Here is a 16,232-nt window from a genome sequence, read left to right on the forward strand (position 1 = left end):
GTCCTGAGGCTCAAGCTTTAACAGAAAAGGTCAGATTCTTAATGCCTACAGCACATACAAGCCTTATCTTTTAATATCCATAAAGAAATGGGTTAGCAGCTCAAATAGTCCGGAAGCTATGGCTAGATGTGCCCTATAAAAACTAAAACAACTGGAAACGAGACATTTATCCAGCGTCCAGTGCGTCTGCAAACCGCTGACAGGAGACTGAACTGCGAGGAAGAGTGTGCATGACTGTTTCTGGACGGCCCGCTGATCCAGATTGACATTTGTGCGATTTAGCTCAGCTCGGATTGCGAGTGTGTGTTTGTTTGAAGCTCTAGAAGTCCTGCTGAATAAATAAGCGAGCGGCCGTCAAGCCTGATGAGGAGTTATTTCTGAAATACTGAATGTCGCAGAGCACCCTGTTCTGTTTGGGCTGCAGGGCATTCTGGGGGATCTCAGTCTGAAATGCTCTGGCCATGACCACAGTTAGATAGAGTAAGCACTGTCCAGTCATACACATCAAAATCTGTCTCTTACTAACATACCGAGAAATTATTAAATTATTAATTATTAAATTATTAACAAGTCGGAAATTATTTTCATGTTATGGTTGTTAAATTTGTTTGACAAAACAAAACAAATAATGCACTAAAAAAATTCAACAGTTTTATAGTTTTAAGTAAATTTATGCATCGCAACATAACAGTGTATATGGATATTAAATGGATATTAATTGTGAGATTAATTAATCTATCTATCTATCTATCTATCTATCTATCTATCTATCTATCTATCTTTCTTATAGAGTCTAGATGTATTTAACTGATCAAAAGTGACAGTAACGTTTTTTATAGTGTTCGAATTTTTTTTACAAAAATGCTGATCTTGAAAAAAAATGCATTGTGGTTACCACAGAAATATTAAGCAGTGTAATTGTTTTCAATATTGATATAATAATAATAATAAATATTTATTTAACACAAATCAGCATATTAAAATGATTTCTGAAGGATTGTGTGACACTGAACACTGGAGTAATGGTTCGTGAATATTCAGGTTTGATATTACAGGAATGAATTATAACATATTATAAAATAGAAAAAGATTATAATAAATTGTAATAATATTTTACAATATTACTGTTTTTACATATAAAATAAATGCAGCCTTGTTGAGCATAAGAAACTTCTCAAAATCATAAATATATACACATATACACACACACAATCGACCAACTAATACAGTACATTAAATTGTTGAAATAATTTCTTCCTGCAAGGGCTCATAGTAACATAGTACATTAAATCACAATTTTGTTTCCTGGTGGACTGATAATACTGTAGCTACATTGTTGTCAGGCAATCTGACTGGACGGTCGCTGAACATGCTGAGGGCAGTCGTGAGTGTGCCATCTGAGGCTGACACTACATGTACCTTACCCATCAATGAGTGCAAAATCGTACCCGCCATCACACAACCACACATTAGAGCACGGCAGGTTAGCTTTGCGATCACACAGGGTTGCTGGCATGTCACCGCTCCACAAAAGCAGCAGGACTGTTTGTGTGTAGAGCGGTCTAACTCTGCCCTCTCCAGCTGCAGACATGAGATGAGAACAGGGGCATCTGAGAGAGAGCAAGAGGCAAAAGGCTAGGCTATGAAGAACAAGAGAGGAGAGCGAGAGAGGAAAAAGAGAGGGGGGAGCAGTGTCATCTCTCTGTCCGCTGGCCTTCCCAGCTGTTGTTCTTTCTTTCTGCTTTCCCCTTCACATCTCATCTGACTTCGCCCCACCACAGACAGTTCACAGTTCTCTCCGTCTCGGTGTCTCTCTCTTTCTCCCCCATGTTCCCTCCTATTTTTCTCCGTGACTTAGTGAAACAGGTCAAGTGTTACTGAATTTCCCCTCCAGCTCAACCTGCCTTACAAGACATGACTCCATTTAAAGGGATAGTTCACCCAAATATGAATATTGTGTCATCACTATTGTGGGAAGTCGTGGCCTAATGGTTAGAGAGTCGGACTCGTAATCCAAAGGTTGCGGGTTCAAGTCCCCGGCCGGCAGGGATTGTAGGTGGGGGGAGTGAATGTACAGCGCTCTCTCTACCCTCAATACCACGACTGAGGTGCCCTTGAGCAAGGCACCGAACCCCCAACTGCTCCCCGGGCGCCTCAGCATAAATGGCTGCCCACTGCTCCGGGTGTGTGTTCACGGTGTGTGTGTGCACTTTGGATGGGTTAATTGCAGAGCACAACTTCCGAGTATGGGTCACCATACTTGGCCACATGTCACTTCACTTTTTCACTTTCATCATTTACTCACCCTCATGTTGTTCCAAAACTGTATGATTTTCACTGTATGGACAAAAAACACTAAAACATTTTTTTAAATATCCACAAAAGATTTGGAACGACATGAGGGTAAGTAAATGAAGATAGAATTGTACTTATTAGGTAAACTGGCCCATTAATTGTGCTTTTTTTTTTTGGAGCTTGGCAGACTGTAGTCTCACTGAAAAAAACAAGAAGTTAAATTCACTTAATTTTTATTTTGCAAGTTTTTGCACGTGTATTTTTAAAGTAAAATTTAAATACGGAATTAAGTAAAATCTACTTAACTAAGTTTTGTAAAATTAGCAAAGGAAATAAGTAAATTTAATGTGGCCAGGTAGAGTTTGATGAGTAATTTCTACTTAATTATTTTAAGTTCACCCAGCAAAACTCAGGTAAATTTCACTCTGTCACAGTTTGTACATTTTAAACTACATAGCACTGAAAAAAAAGCCTAAAGCATGTGGTTAAGTTACAGTCATGTACGTAAGCAAGTAGACAGCTCGTTAGGTAATATGTTGATTCAATATAATTATTAACTAAATGAACACAGAGACCTGAATATTTGGCACATGATAAACAATGACGGTGACAATCAGTGAATAGTATTTGAGTATAGATGGGTCAACTCCAGATGTCACAAAACAGCAAGTTACCTAACCAAAGCACAAAAGCAACCATAAAACAGTGTAAATACATCTCGAAAACAGCCAAAAAAATTACCTTATTAATTATTCATGCCCAAGTGCATGATGGGAACAACGGGATCATGACGTTGATATTTACTTAAACAATCTTTGTAAAAATAACAAACAATTCCAAGTAAAATATACTAATAAGTTCAAACTTTAAATTCTACGAGCTTAAATTGAGTACTAATATTGAATTTACTCTTCTTCTTTTTTAATTCTTGCCTGAACTAAATTATTTCATGTAGAAATTACATTTGTTTTTCTGTAGTATTTACTTCACCACAAAATCATTTTTATCAGTGCTCCCTCATTTTTATCGCAGGTTAGAAAAAAGAATGTCGCAAAACTTTAGAATGACATTAGGGTAATTAATTAATGAATATCCCATTAATGGTGCTTCTTTGTCATTTTTGGAGCTTAGTAGGCTGTGGTCTTTGTCGAAAGCTTGGAATGACATGAAGGTGAATAAATGATAACAGAATTTTCATTTTTGAGTTGACTATCCCTTTAATGATGCATTTTCAGGGCTTGGTAGTCCATAGTTTACGTTAATTTTCATTGCAGTTTGGGGGAAAAAAAGGTTGCGATAGTTTGGACACACATGAGGGTGAATAAATGATGAAAGAATTTAAAAGTTTGGGTGAACTATCCCATTAATTGTGTCAATTTTTTGTCCATTTTGGAGCTTGGCAGGCTGTGGTTCATCCATTTTATTGCAGGTTAGAAAAAAGAAAGTCGCAAAAATTTAGAATGACATTAAGGTGAATAAATAATTAACTAGTTTTATTTTTGGGTGAACTCTTTTTAATGGTGCTTCTTTGTCCTTTTTTTTGGAGCTTATAGGCCGTGGTCTTTGTCAATTTTTATTGCAGGTCGAAAAAATAAAGTTGCAATAGCTTGGAACAACATAAGGGTGAATAAATGATGAAAGAATCTAAATTTGGGGTCAACTATCCCTTTAATGGTGTGTTTTTTTGTCATTGTCAGGGCTTGGTAGTCCATAGTTTCCATTCGTTTTCATCGCAGGTTGGAAAAAAGAAAGTTGCGAAAGTTTGGAACAACATAAGGGTGAAGAAATGATGAAAGAATCTACATTTTTGGGTGAACTCTCTCTTTAACACATTCACAGAGCACATAAAAACTCCCAATCACACAGATTGTGCAGGGCAGCTCGTCATTACCGGCCCACAACATTTTTGTAATCAGCCATCGGTGCTTCATTTGATGTGTGATCCACATACACATCACAAGGGCTGTGGAATTGACTCTACGGGGAAGCAGATCGGCTGACGTGTCATCCAGTACAATCATATCCATGAATATGGCTCATGCAGTGGACTGTGTGTGTGAGCGTTGAAGGGTGACGAGATGTTTTGAGTATTGTGCTGTGGAATAGATACGCAGAGTGGTGTGCAGCATATCATTGCAGACCCATTATTTGATGGTGCGGAAAAGATTGTGTGGTAGAAACGAGCTGTAAATAAATTCTGTTGAAGTGTAGACTGTTTAAACTAAACAACCTGCATTTTAAACACCATCTTTTGGATTCTCTGAAGGTGGCATGAATGTATATAAACCTGATGGACCTGTTTAATTCAGATGTTTTACAAAAGACGACTTTTAATGAATGTGACCTTTCTTGAGGATAATGTAACCAGTTACCACAGCACCGTAATTTAATGTGAATGCAAATTATTTGATGAACGAAAATCACTGATTCAGTCTTGTAAGTACAGAATAGTTCTAGAAGGTAATTAATCTACTTTTTGAATATTGACATCTGGATTCTCAGTTGATTGCATCTCATTAACCTATTTATGTTCCTAAGACAAAATATAATAATGAAATTCTGCTCAGATCAAAATAGCCATTAATTTCACGCACTGCAGTCTGATGCAGTTCAAGGATAACCGTGATATATTTCTAAATGGATCCAAGAACAGAAGATATGAACAATGCACAGGCTGATGAGAAAATTGATCAATTAGGTATCAGTGTAGTTCAAGGCATTTTGGATGGAGTCAAATCTTATATATCTTTGCAAATCTGAAAAATGTAATAATATACCTAAAAATGAATATAATATTTGTATCAATTTTTATATATATATATATATCTTTGCACTACTTTTTCCATACAGTCTCTTTTTGCCATCTGCTTAAATATTTAAAAATAGAAAATTGTTATTTAAAATTGCAATAATATTTCACAATGTTTAACTGTATTTTGATGAAAAAAATTAAGCCTTAGTCAGCATAAGAGACTTCTCTCAGAGACATAAAATATCTTACCTCGCCCAACGTCAACATTTCAAACAGTAGTGTGTGTATAATTCTTTTGTTTGGTCACTGTGTCTCTTTATGGAGAACAGTGTGAATCTTTGGTGTTCCACATGAAAAATGACAGCATTTAGGTTTGGAACAGACATGTCGGTGTGTAAATAATGAATGTTGATTTCTGGATGAACTATTCCTTTGAACATGAAGAGTACGAGTTCAATGACAAAAAATAGTCATAAGCTACCCTAAAATGACTAACCATGCCTTTGATATTGTGATGCACAGTCGTCCTCGTGTCTGGATGCTGGACTGGGCAGTGAAGTGTTCAGTGCAGTGGATGGTTTTGATGTGATATTGAGCAGTGGGGTGTATGTCTGGACTAGTTGTTTAGCGTGGAGGATAACGGTGGATGCAGTGGAATGGTTGGACTGAGTGTTTGAGCTAGTCAAGCAGAAGTGAGCAGCACTGGAGCTGCAGAAATTACCAAGATGAGGGAAGAGAGAAGAGAAAGCGTGCTCTGCTGGGTTGTCAGATGGATTATTTCAAAGCACCCCACACTCATTCATCCACATCATTTCATCACTATACACAACCTCTCCAAAATGAAAGAAAAAGAGGGATGGGTGAGAAATGGGAGGAGCTGCAGACAGACAGTGATATAAGAACAGCAAATGAACAGGATGAGAAAACAGGAGGAGGAGAAGAAAAAGAGTAATGGGTCTTCAAATCGTTAAAGTGATAGTTCACCCAAAAATGAAATTGTTTAAGGTACTCACCCTTATGTTGTTCCTTAATTTCCTCTGTGGACCAGAAGGAGATATTTTAACTTTTAAGCAACATTTTAAGCTTCAAAAAGGCCACAAAAAACTATAAAGTATCATGAAATCATTCTTCTAAATGAATCAGTTTGGTTTGAGTCATAAAAACTATCTGGGATGCATTTCCCAAAAGCATTGCTAGACAAATATGGTCACAAGATTTGTGGTTAGCAGTCCAATGATTCAATGTTTCCCGAAACCATAATGCAAACAGCATCACAAAGTTCGGAAATACAGCATAGTTTATAGATCATGTTCTTTCTCAAAATAAGCAAGCTAACAGTACAATCTAAAAAGTAAAAGTAAAGTCGTGACGTATTGTCAAGTATGGTGACCCATACTCGAAATTGGTGCTCTGCGTTTAACCCATCCAAGTGCACACACACAGCAGTGAGTAGTGAACAAATGCACACACACACACACCGTGAACACACACCCGGAGCAGTGGGCAGCCATGCTGCAGCGCCCGGGGAGCAATTGGGGGTTCGGTGCCTTGCTCAAGGGCACCTCAGTCGTGGTATTGAGGGTGGAGAGAGCGCTGGACATTCACTCCCCCCACCTACAATCCCTGCCGGCCGGGGACTCGAACCCGCAACCTTTCGATTACGAGTCCGACTCTCTAACCATTAGGCCACGACTTCCCCACAGTCTATATATTTCTTTCCTCATACTGTATATACAAATTTAATTCTACATCTTTTATTTTGTCAAGAGAATTAACGAGCCGTTATTGAAGAATACACATGTGAATGTGTTCTAGTAACCTATAAGAAAAGTGGAGTATGATGTAAACGGGAATCCGCTAGTTGATTTCTCCAACAAAGCTTTGTACCATGGTAGTAAAGCAGTGAGCTATGTTTTTGAAACACTAGAATAATTAGTAGGACTGATTCAGTTCAAAGACTCCTTCGAAGACTATTATATAGCTCACTAAACCTGTGGGCCACTTTCATAACACTTTTATGGTGCCTTTTTTGAAGCTTAAAAGCTTCTGTCCTTATTAACTGTAATTGCATTGGAAAGAGTGACCAGCGTAGACTTGATTTCTTTTTCTTTTTGTGTTCTATGAAAGAAGGTTTGGAACAACATGAGGGTGAGTAAATGATTAATCATTCCTTTAATCTTGCTTGTAGATATACAATATAATGCAGTTTCGGTGTGTGGAATAGTACATGAGAGGGGTGCTTTGTGTATCATTTAACAAGAGTGGCAATGTGCGCTTGCCTTTTGGAAGAGGGAAAAGTGTGTGTGTCCGTTCAGAATGCACTGAACACAAACAGTCGTCCTCCTTTCATCTCACACTCTGTTTTTGCAGGTGGGCCGTCTCTCAGGGGAGGGGACAGAATGAGTGAGAGACTACGACTTTTTCCAAGTCTACGACTTTTTTTTCCTGTGACAACCCCAATGTCAGCAGGAGGCCAGGACTACTGCTGCCTTCTATTTGTTTGAGAACGATCGTGTTTATGAGAGGAATGCCACTATAATGCTGTAATTGCTACTGGGTTTTTCTGGAAGCTCTGACTTTCTGAGTTTAGGGTGTGTCAATTTAAGAATAGTGGCGGAAGCAAATTGGTATTGGTCTTGTTGTCTGTACTTATGTACTTATGATGACTATATTTATTTTGCAGTTTTCTACTGTTCATGAAGTTTAGAGTCACAGAAAATTGAAGGAGAGCGGGTTAAGATGTTTCATGTGCAATATTTTTCACATGATTGTTCTGAAAGGCCAGTATATAAAGCTTGTCTTGATAGATGCAGATGAGAAAAATGTTAAGCACTTTTTATGCTAAAAACTGATTTGTTTTGCATCGGGCAGCATGCCGACATACAGCGCAGTTGCACATCGGGCGTATCGAGTTTGAGTCCCAGCTCACGGACCTTTCCCAATCCTACCTCCTCTGTCTCCCACTTAAACGCCAAATATAACCACAATACAACGCCAGAAATAAAATATTAAAAAAAAAAAAATTTGTTTTGCATGTCAAAGTAAACTGTTTACACTGTTTTAAAAGTTTGGGGTCAGTAAAAATTAAAAAAATAGTCTCTTATGTGCACCAAGTGTGTTTATTAAAATTCTGTAAAAATAGTTAGATATTATTATGATTTAAAATAACTCTTTTCAATTTGAATATATTTTAAAATGTAATTTATTCCTGTGATGGCAAAGCTGATTTTTCAGCATTATTAGTCCAGTCTTCAGTGTCACATGATCCTTCAGAAATCATTCATATATGCTGATTTAAATAAATATTTCTTCTTAGCTGAAAATAGCTGTGCTGTTTAATATTTTTGTGAACAAACATGATACATTGTAGTTAATTGAATTTGTCAAATCAAGTCTAAAAATATATATCATGCATACTAGTAAATTTCTATTGCATAAAATAATTTCTAAGAATTAATAAATTAAGCACTTTCCAAATGGTAGCTGAGGTAAAGTTTGTCAGATGTGTTGAGGGTAAGCTGTGCATTTGTGTGTGTGTAATATGCTTAAAGCATCAATTATACACCTAATGTGCATCCTTTCTGCTTCATTTTGTTTCACAAAAAAAAATGAAAAACAAGGAGACATGAAATTGGCCACTGCATCCACTTATTTCAGCTCTTGAATGCACATCTCATCATAACCACGACTCATAAGTGGGAACTTGAAGGAGCATACCTGACAGAAAGAGAAAAATAGAGAGCGAGACAAAGAGCCGAGAGCAGATAATGGTTACAGAGTCAACACACAGAGTGCTGGTGTTACTATGGCTACCTGTCAGATCGAGTCTATATCATCATCCCTGCTGATTGATTATGTGTTCTGTCCCCTCTTAACACACGCCACCATCAACCGATCATTTCACTTAAATGTCAGTGTGTGTAAAAGGTCACTGGATCTTCTACCCGCGGTAACAACTCCATCACGGAAGAGTGGCAAACCGAGCGTGAATTACTCTCCAATACCAACTGATCAATCATCCATAATCAAAGCTATTGATAAGGTCAGACAGACCACCAGAAGAACCCCCGTCGGGCCTAATCTATCTATTCATCTGTTATCTGTGTGTAATGTCGTAGCCTCCGGGTGCCCACGGGAGACGAGGGATACCAGACGATCCTCACAGCCTGACAGCTCAGGGCAACGCGGGTCAATCCAATCTCCCACTGAGCGCGGGTGCGTGCGCACACATGTCCAATTCACGGAAACACTACAGATGACGGAAGTGTCAGGGCTTCAGGGCCAAATCACACCAGCGCATCCTCGCTTTTCACTCGGGCCTTCATTCCACTCGCTTTTTCATCTTTCCTAAACCATCCCTCTCCGTGACAGGGAATAAAAATAGAGCCTTCGGACCAGACTCGTCGCTTGCTATTAACCGCACATTCATGTATGAGGAATGTGATGGCGCTAAAAACAGTTTTGTGTGTGTGTGTGTTTTTGGTGGGGGGTTTGGTGCATGATATCATGAACGCAGACAACGACAGGGCATATACTCTCAGTCACAGCCCCAAAATAACACTGCGTTTCCTTATCCTGACATAATTTCCCATTCTAACAGCTGTCTCGTAGCACTGTGAACTCCTAAACCTCAAGGGGGTGCGATATGACACGGTTTTATTTAACAAAAGGCAAGTTGTTGTCGTGTCTGTGTATTGTTCTGACAGAAAGCATGTGATGAGCTTCTCAGTAATTCAGAATCTTTGCTTTTGAATTTAAATTCCATTTATAGCTTCCATATATCAAATATGCCTAGCATAACTATTACTATTTAGTTGTAATAAAGAAGAATACATATTTGATATTAATTACACTACCAAATGTATTTATTTGTAATTAAAAAGTTGCATTAAATTGATCAAAGGTGACAGTAAAGACATGTATAATGTTAATCTGGATTTCAACAACATTTCTGTTTTTTCAACACTTTTAAATGTTAGTGTACATTGAATAAAATAGAGTTACTATCTAAAACAGGATTTTAATATAGTTTTGATGCACTTATGGATTACCCAAAACCCACATCTGGTTCTATTAGAATATGGATACAAAAAAAAAAACATATTTTTGTCATTGTAGCAGATACAGATATACAGATGATGGCTTTACTGGACATACCTACTACTGATTATCCTGTGATTTGAAAGGCAGGGAAAAAATCACTTTCAAGAGCTCTGCAAAAGGAATTTGTCAATGGTAAGACCTTTAATATACTATAATGACATTCAGTAGTTTTTTTTCTAATAGTGTAACGGTTTTGTAGAAATGCGCTAGTAGTGGTAATCCATACTAAATTTACTTTTAAATTCACCAAGATGAAGCGAGCAGTATTCTTCTGGTCATGTGATCTCTGCTTTAATTAAGGTACTGATCTGACTGGAATCTCTTCTCACATCATTTTAAACATTTTCTGAAAGTGAAAGTGAATTGACTAAACGCTGTAAATCTTCCTAATATACGGCTTTGGAATGACAAGAGAGTAAATGACCAAATTGGAATTTTTATGTGCACTATCCCTTTAAGGCTGAATCGTTTTCATTGAGGGAAAAAAATGACAGAGTGCACCTTGAAGTTCACATCTGTGTTAAGACATGATTGTATCTCAGGACAAGTGGAACACACCATTACACAGTAACATAAGGCTATTATCATGATACATTCAGCTAGTGTTGTGGGACGAGAGAGAGACAAACTAAGAGAGGAAAGAGGCAGCTGGTCCTCACTCCAGGTTGCAACTCAGAGCAATTAGAGCAGACAGATGGCTAAATGGCCGAGAAAAAAACCCTCCAACTTTTAACGACAGTGACAAGTGTGCCAGGAGCACCGAGATTCTGACCCCGTCAACTGAAAGAGAAAGAGAGGGAAAGGGAGGAAAAGGACGGAATCTAGGGCACAGCTACTTCTGGAGGAAAACGTCTGTTGTTATATTAACAGGCGCATTTCTATAAGGGTCACCTGCTAATGCACACACACACACACACAGCAGCACCGAGAGGAATTCTGCCTGCTGAATACCTTTATGACACAACCAACTCTTTCGGTTTCACTCCCCCCTCCTTTGCAAAGTGTGCTCTTGGTTCAGTTTCAACCTGTTGAGATATGAGATCTGTTGCCTTTGTGTCAACAAAGATGTTTTTTGAGAGTAGAGGTAGGGCTGAACTATGCTGAGGCTGTCAACTTTATAACCTGAAGGGGAGAAACTTGAATATAAGCTCAGCAACATTCCTGTGCTTTTTATATTGCGTGTGGTTTATTTCTGACTCGCATAAAACAAGTTTGTTTGTTTTGTTATGTAGTTGCAGCGGTACATCTGAATGTGTGCGCAAACAATAATCTAAAATTTTACTGAACAAAATGTTTCATAAGGTGTTTTTGATTTCATCATCAATAAAGATTAAATTAATAATGAGCATCATTATCTTGATTAATTAAAACTACTGAAGAAAATACGACTTAGAAAAACTGATCATTCTTTTAAGAAGATAACTCAGTTGCATTCACAACATTGTATTGGTTTAATTTTGCTCTCTCGTCAACAAAAATACTATGTTCGACTATCTAAGATTATCTGCCTATGAATAAAACTGGATAAAAATGAATACGTTAAGACTATGCTATAACCAGAATAACTAAAGAAGTAAAAAATAGAGCTTTATGTGGACGCTTTGTGTGTCGCTCTGTTGCACAGCCCATTTAGCTCCATTTCAGCCGGCGGTGTTATCTGTGACAGGTGACTTATCAACACACACACCGCTGAACTTTCACAACCCAGCCTGAAAAACGCTACAGGAAATCCAAACAAGAGAGATTTGATTGAGCCCAGAGCATTCAGCACAAACCAAGAACACCGTCAAATATCTGTAAGACTTTAATAAGCAATCAAATTAAAAAAAGAAAATATTACAAAGACTGAAAACATTCAGACAACCAAAATAAAACCTAAAAGCAACACAAGGCGGTAAAGCATTTAGTAGCATAGATGTGTTTTCTGTGTCCATGAGAGTTTGAGAGCGCTGCTCAACAGTTTATAGTACAAACACGTTACAGGCATCAATAAATCACTCAGAATAAAAACAATTAAAGCACAGATCGTTTTAAAAAAACAAGAAAAAAAACAAACAAACAGTAAAATCAACTGATATAAAACTCAAAAACATTTTACAATATGGTTCAATATGCTAACATTAATGCACTAAGAAACAAAATAATTAACATTTTTACAGCATTTATTAACTTAGGTTAATGTTAATTTCTGCCTTTACGAATATATTTTTAACATTTCAAGTCGAATAAATTAACCAACCAATGTATTATGAACAATCAATAGTAGCCTATATTTCTAAATTAACATTATATACATAAATGCAGTAAAAATGGTTATTTCATGATACCTAATGCATTAAAATTGCTAACAAAATGAACCTCATTATAAGGCATTACTAAACAATATGTATCCTTCATGCTCACAACAGTGAAGTACAATACACAAGGATGTGGCATCACTGTTTAGCCTTATTAATATCATGTTTATATATTTATACTATATACACAGGAGGGATGTTTGTGACGGTGACATTAAGGCTTTTAAATGTGCGTGTGTATGTGTTTAACAGGACTGTGGAACATCTAAACCAGACAACAAGGGACGACAGCGAGGAGACCATAACATCCCATATTCACAACTCCGCTACTTAAACCATCTCCCATCGCAGAGGATACTTCCTTAATATTCTCAAGGCATCCATTCCTTCATTACGGAATTCCTGGAGGAGACATTGAGCTAGAAGGTCAGTGCGTTCTCCTCTAATGAGGAGCTAAAGCATTCTGCCTCTCAGAGCACGAGTGACGAATTCACTTCCTCTACTCACACATTCACTGATCGCGGTCTGACCTTTCAATCAGGATGTAAACTAGCCAGCGTTGAAGCCATGGCCTATTCGGTGCCAGACGTTTCGGAACGGCCCGTGTCAGACTGACCACCCTTTCAGAGGTGAGAACAACTTCTTTCAGCGGCATTGATCCAGACGTGGCACTAATAGGCTCACTGAATCAAGACGGAAGCCCACGGAAAACAACACTAAGGTCCCCACTATGCCCTCTGATGCTCAGGAACAGACAGGGACACTTATAGACTCAAGGGCAGTTGGTTTGACAGATGATTTAGAGGGAGAAAGAACACGTGTGTGTGTGTGTGTGTGATGTCCAGTTTAAAATCACACTGTGTTTGTGTGTGAGACCCTGAGAGACTGGAGGACTAACTCACTGCCCTCGAGTCAGACACCACTTAACACACTGACACACGCACACACACGCCAACTACACCCCACAGAAAGCTTCCCCATGTGAATGTGTTTTGATACTAGATTACAGATGAAAATGTGTGATATGTGCTCTCATATAGTACTGTATGCACAGAGCCGTGGTTGACATGCGCAACATTCGACCTGGAAATTCACCTCGCTCGCCTCCGTATTTACAACATTTAGAAGTATAGATTTTTTTCAATTTTAAGAAAAATAAAATGTGTACATACAGTAGTTTACAATCACCTCACATCGAACAATACGCATGATCTTTCACTCAGCTTCTTCATTTTATTTCCCATTAAACAAGGCAGTGTATCTCACCGGCTGAGAGGAACGCTAATAACACAAAGAAATAACAGTATGCGATGCAAACTGTGGTGTCTGAGGAGAGGTATATTTAGCTGTGTGGCCATGGTAACCCTGGACTTGGGTTAAACTTATAAATATAGATTTGTTGATAACACTTTACAATAAGATTTAACTCATTAGCAATAGTTTATGCATTAGGTATCATCATCAACTGACTTTTAATAATATATCCACAGCATTTATTAATGTTGGTTAATAATGCCAATTTTGACATTTTTAACTTTTCAAGATTATAAATAAACATTTGTGAGTGTATTATGTACAAATATTAATAATGAAGGATTGTATAATTATAAATTAACATGAACTTAGATTAATAAACGCTGTAAAGGTATTGTTGGTTCATGATAACTAAAACCAATATTAATAAACTGAACAATATTGTAAAGTGTTACATGTGTGGCACACAATCCCTTTAAGTTTAACTGTAACATATTACAATAAATTTAGTTGAATTCTTCCTCTCCATCAGGGTTTATGGTTCACTGTGAAAAAGGATGTAACCCTGACCCGCTGTTTTTATTGCTACAGCGCTCTGCTACACTGTTTTACGACTGAATGCAAAAGGAAACTGTACAAGGAAAATGGTAAAAAGCGCTGCCTTGAACTCATCTTTTCCTGATTAAATGGATTGTGGGTGAGAACAAACACACCATTTATTAACATTTGATTTCATCTGATTAGCCCCGAAAAACCAAATGATTCACTGGTGAGTCATGTCGCGGGATTGAGATACCGAGTGCTGTATAATGAGTGAATCGTGCACATCATCTCGAGACAGATGAGCATGTGAGGATGAATTAACAGGAAGGAAGGCCACGGAGGCGTGGCTAGTTATTAATATTAGACATAACTTGAGTGTATAACAGATCAAAAGCACTGGGCACATTTGACTCTTTTCAAAATCTCCACAATACGCTACGACAGCTTCCATAGAGATGTAGGGCCGAGGAATGTGCTCTACCCAAACTCAACTCATGCTGAGAGAATCAAGTTTGAATCTAGTTTAAGTGTGAAACCACGATCGTTAGAAAATAAGAACAAGTTAAAACTATTACACAACAGCACAGTGGATTTACATATATAACTTCATGTGTGTGCATGTCATATATATATCACGCAGTGTCAACATCTGCAGTTTCGTATTACTCAGAATGTGTCACCATGACAACCAGAGCAATAATTAAGAATGGAAAACTGACAGTTTTGTTTTTAGTAGTCTCTATTTACTTCATCCGATCCTTCAGTGTTTTAATCTGTGCTATATCCAGCGTATTCATTTATCCATTCATTAACTCAATCCATCCATTAATCCATCCATTCAATCCTTCTGGAAGAGGTCCACGAACACCCTCCTAGAACCTCTTTCTGCTCTCCTCTTACACATAGACTGCAGTCCGAGAAATCACAGAGCCGTCCCTCTGGGACTCCATGTCATCATCTAAGTCATCGTCATGTGGGCGGAGCTGTAGGATGGGTCCGCCCCCACCGAAATGATCATATCGCTCTTCCTCTTCTTCCAATTCATCGAATTTCTTCCTTTCTACCTCGTCCATCTCTCTACTAAGCAGGATATCCGCTGTGTGAGTGTGTGTGGTCTCGAGCAGAGCCACGCCCCCCGGGTGCATGCCCTGATTGGCCGTTTTCTCGTTAAGCCCCACCTCTCCTCTGTAAATGGGCGTGTTGTTGTTTCCGTTGTTTCCAGTGCCATTTTTGCTTGATTTGGCAGATCCAAAGAGGCGGGTAAAGGAGTCGTAGGGAGCACCGGCTGGCTTGCCGGTGCCACGGTATCCATGCTGTTGGCGGCGATTATGGAATACCAGGAAGTAGATGAGGACACCTAACAGTATGACAGCCAGAATACATGCGAAGATCGCGCCTGCGATCACACCTGCGTTTGAGGCGGGAGGTGGTTGTTCTAGAAACAGAGAGGTTAAAAAAAAAGAGAGAAACGGAATAACAGAATTAGCCAGAATTAGATTCATGGAAAGGAAATGGAAGTCAAATGTTTAAAGACCCAATGAAAACTGCGATTTGTGTCTTATAGTCAATGTGTATTATATTTGAAGCCTACATTTTAGCGAACAAAAATTTTTGATTACTCCTTGTCTTAACTAAACAAATTCCTGTCCAATCAAGTACCAAAAAAATGGTTAATGATAATGATACAAGTCTTTCGAAATGTCCTAGGATGGTGGACATTTTTATTTAAGTGACTTGAATCTTTTAAGTAAATAAATAATTCACTGAACCAATGTGTTAACAGACACCAAAAAAATCTTATTATCCTTTGTTAAAAAAATTGTGTATACATATTTTACAAATGAATCATTCTTACAATGCTTTTCCTCTACTTGTTCTGACCAAGATTTGCATGCCAAACTGAACAAACGCCATGCCCGTCTCATTCAGTCGGTCAGTAAATCACACTGTGTACTACGTGCCTTAGTTCATTCAGTTCGTTCATATAA

The 16,232-nt window shown here is 38.1% G+C and overlaps 1 protein-coding gene across 3 annotated transcripts in view; it reads right to left on the bottom strand.

Moving 5' to 3' along the window:
* LOC306878453 (nectin-2-like) overlaps positions 1-16,232 on the bottom strand; it is a 69,694-nt gene that overhangs the window by 19,483 nt on the left and 33,979 nt on the right. Inside the window, exon 7 of one of the 3 annotated variants that reach the window (XM_079430824.1) lies at positions 6,061-6,084. The exons of 1 other annotated variant lie outside the window; for it this stretch is intronic. In XM_079430824.1, the coding sequence (XP_079286950.1) occupies positions 6,061-6,084 (24 nt within the window). Of the gene's footprint in view, positions 1-6,060; positions 6,085-11,932; positions 15,680-16,232 lie in introns of those variants that run through there. One more of the 3 variants, XM_079430823.1, reaches the window with a different exon arrangement.

The sequence above is a fragment of the Barbus barbus genome, assembly GCF_936440315.1.
Source record: "Barbus barbus genome assembly, chromosome: 12".
NCBI lineage: Eukaryota > Metazoa > Chordata > Actinopteri > Cypriniformes > Cyprinidae > Barbus > Barbus barbus.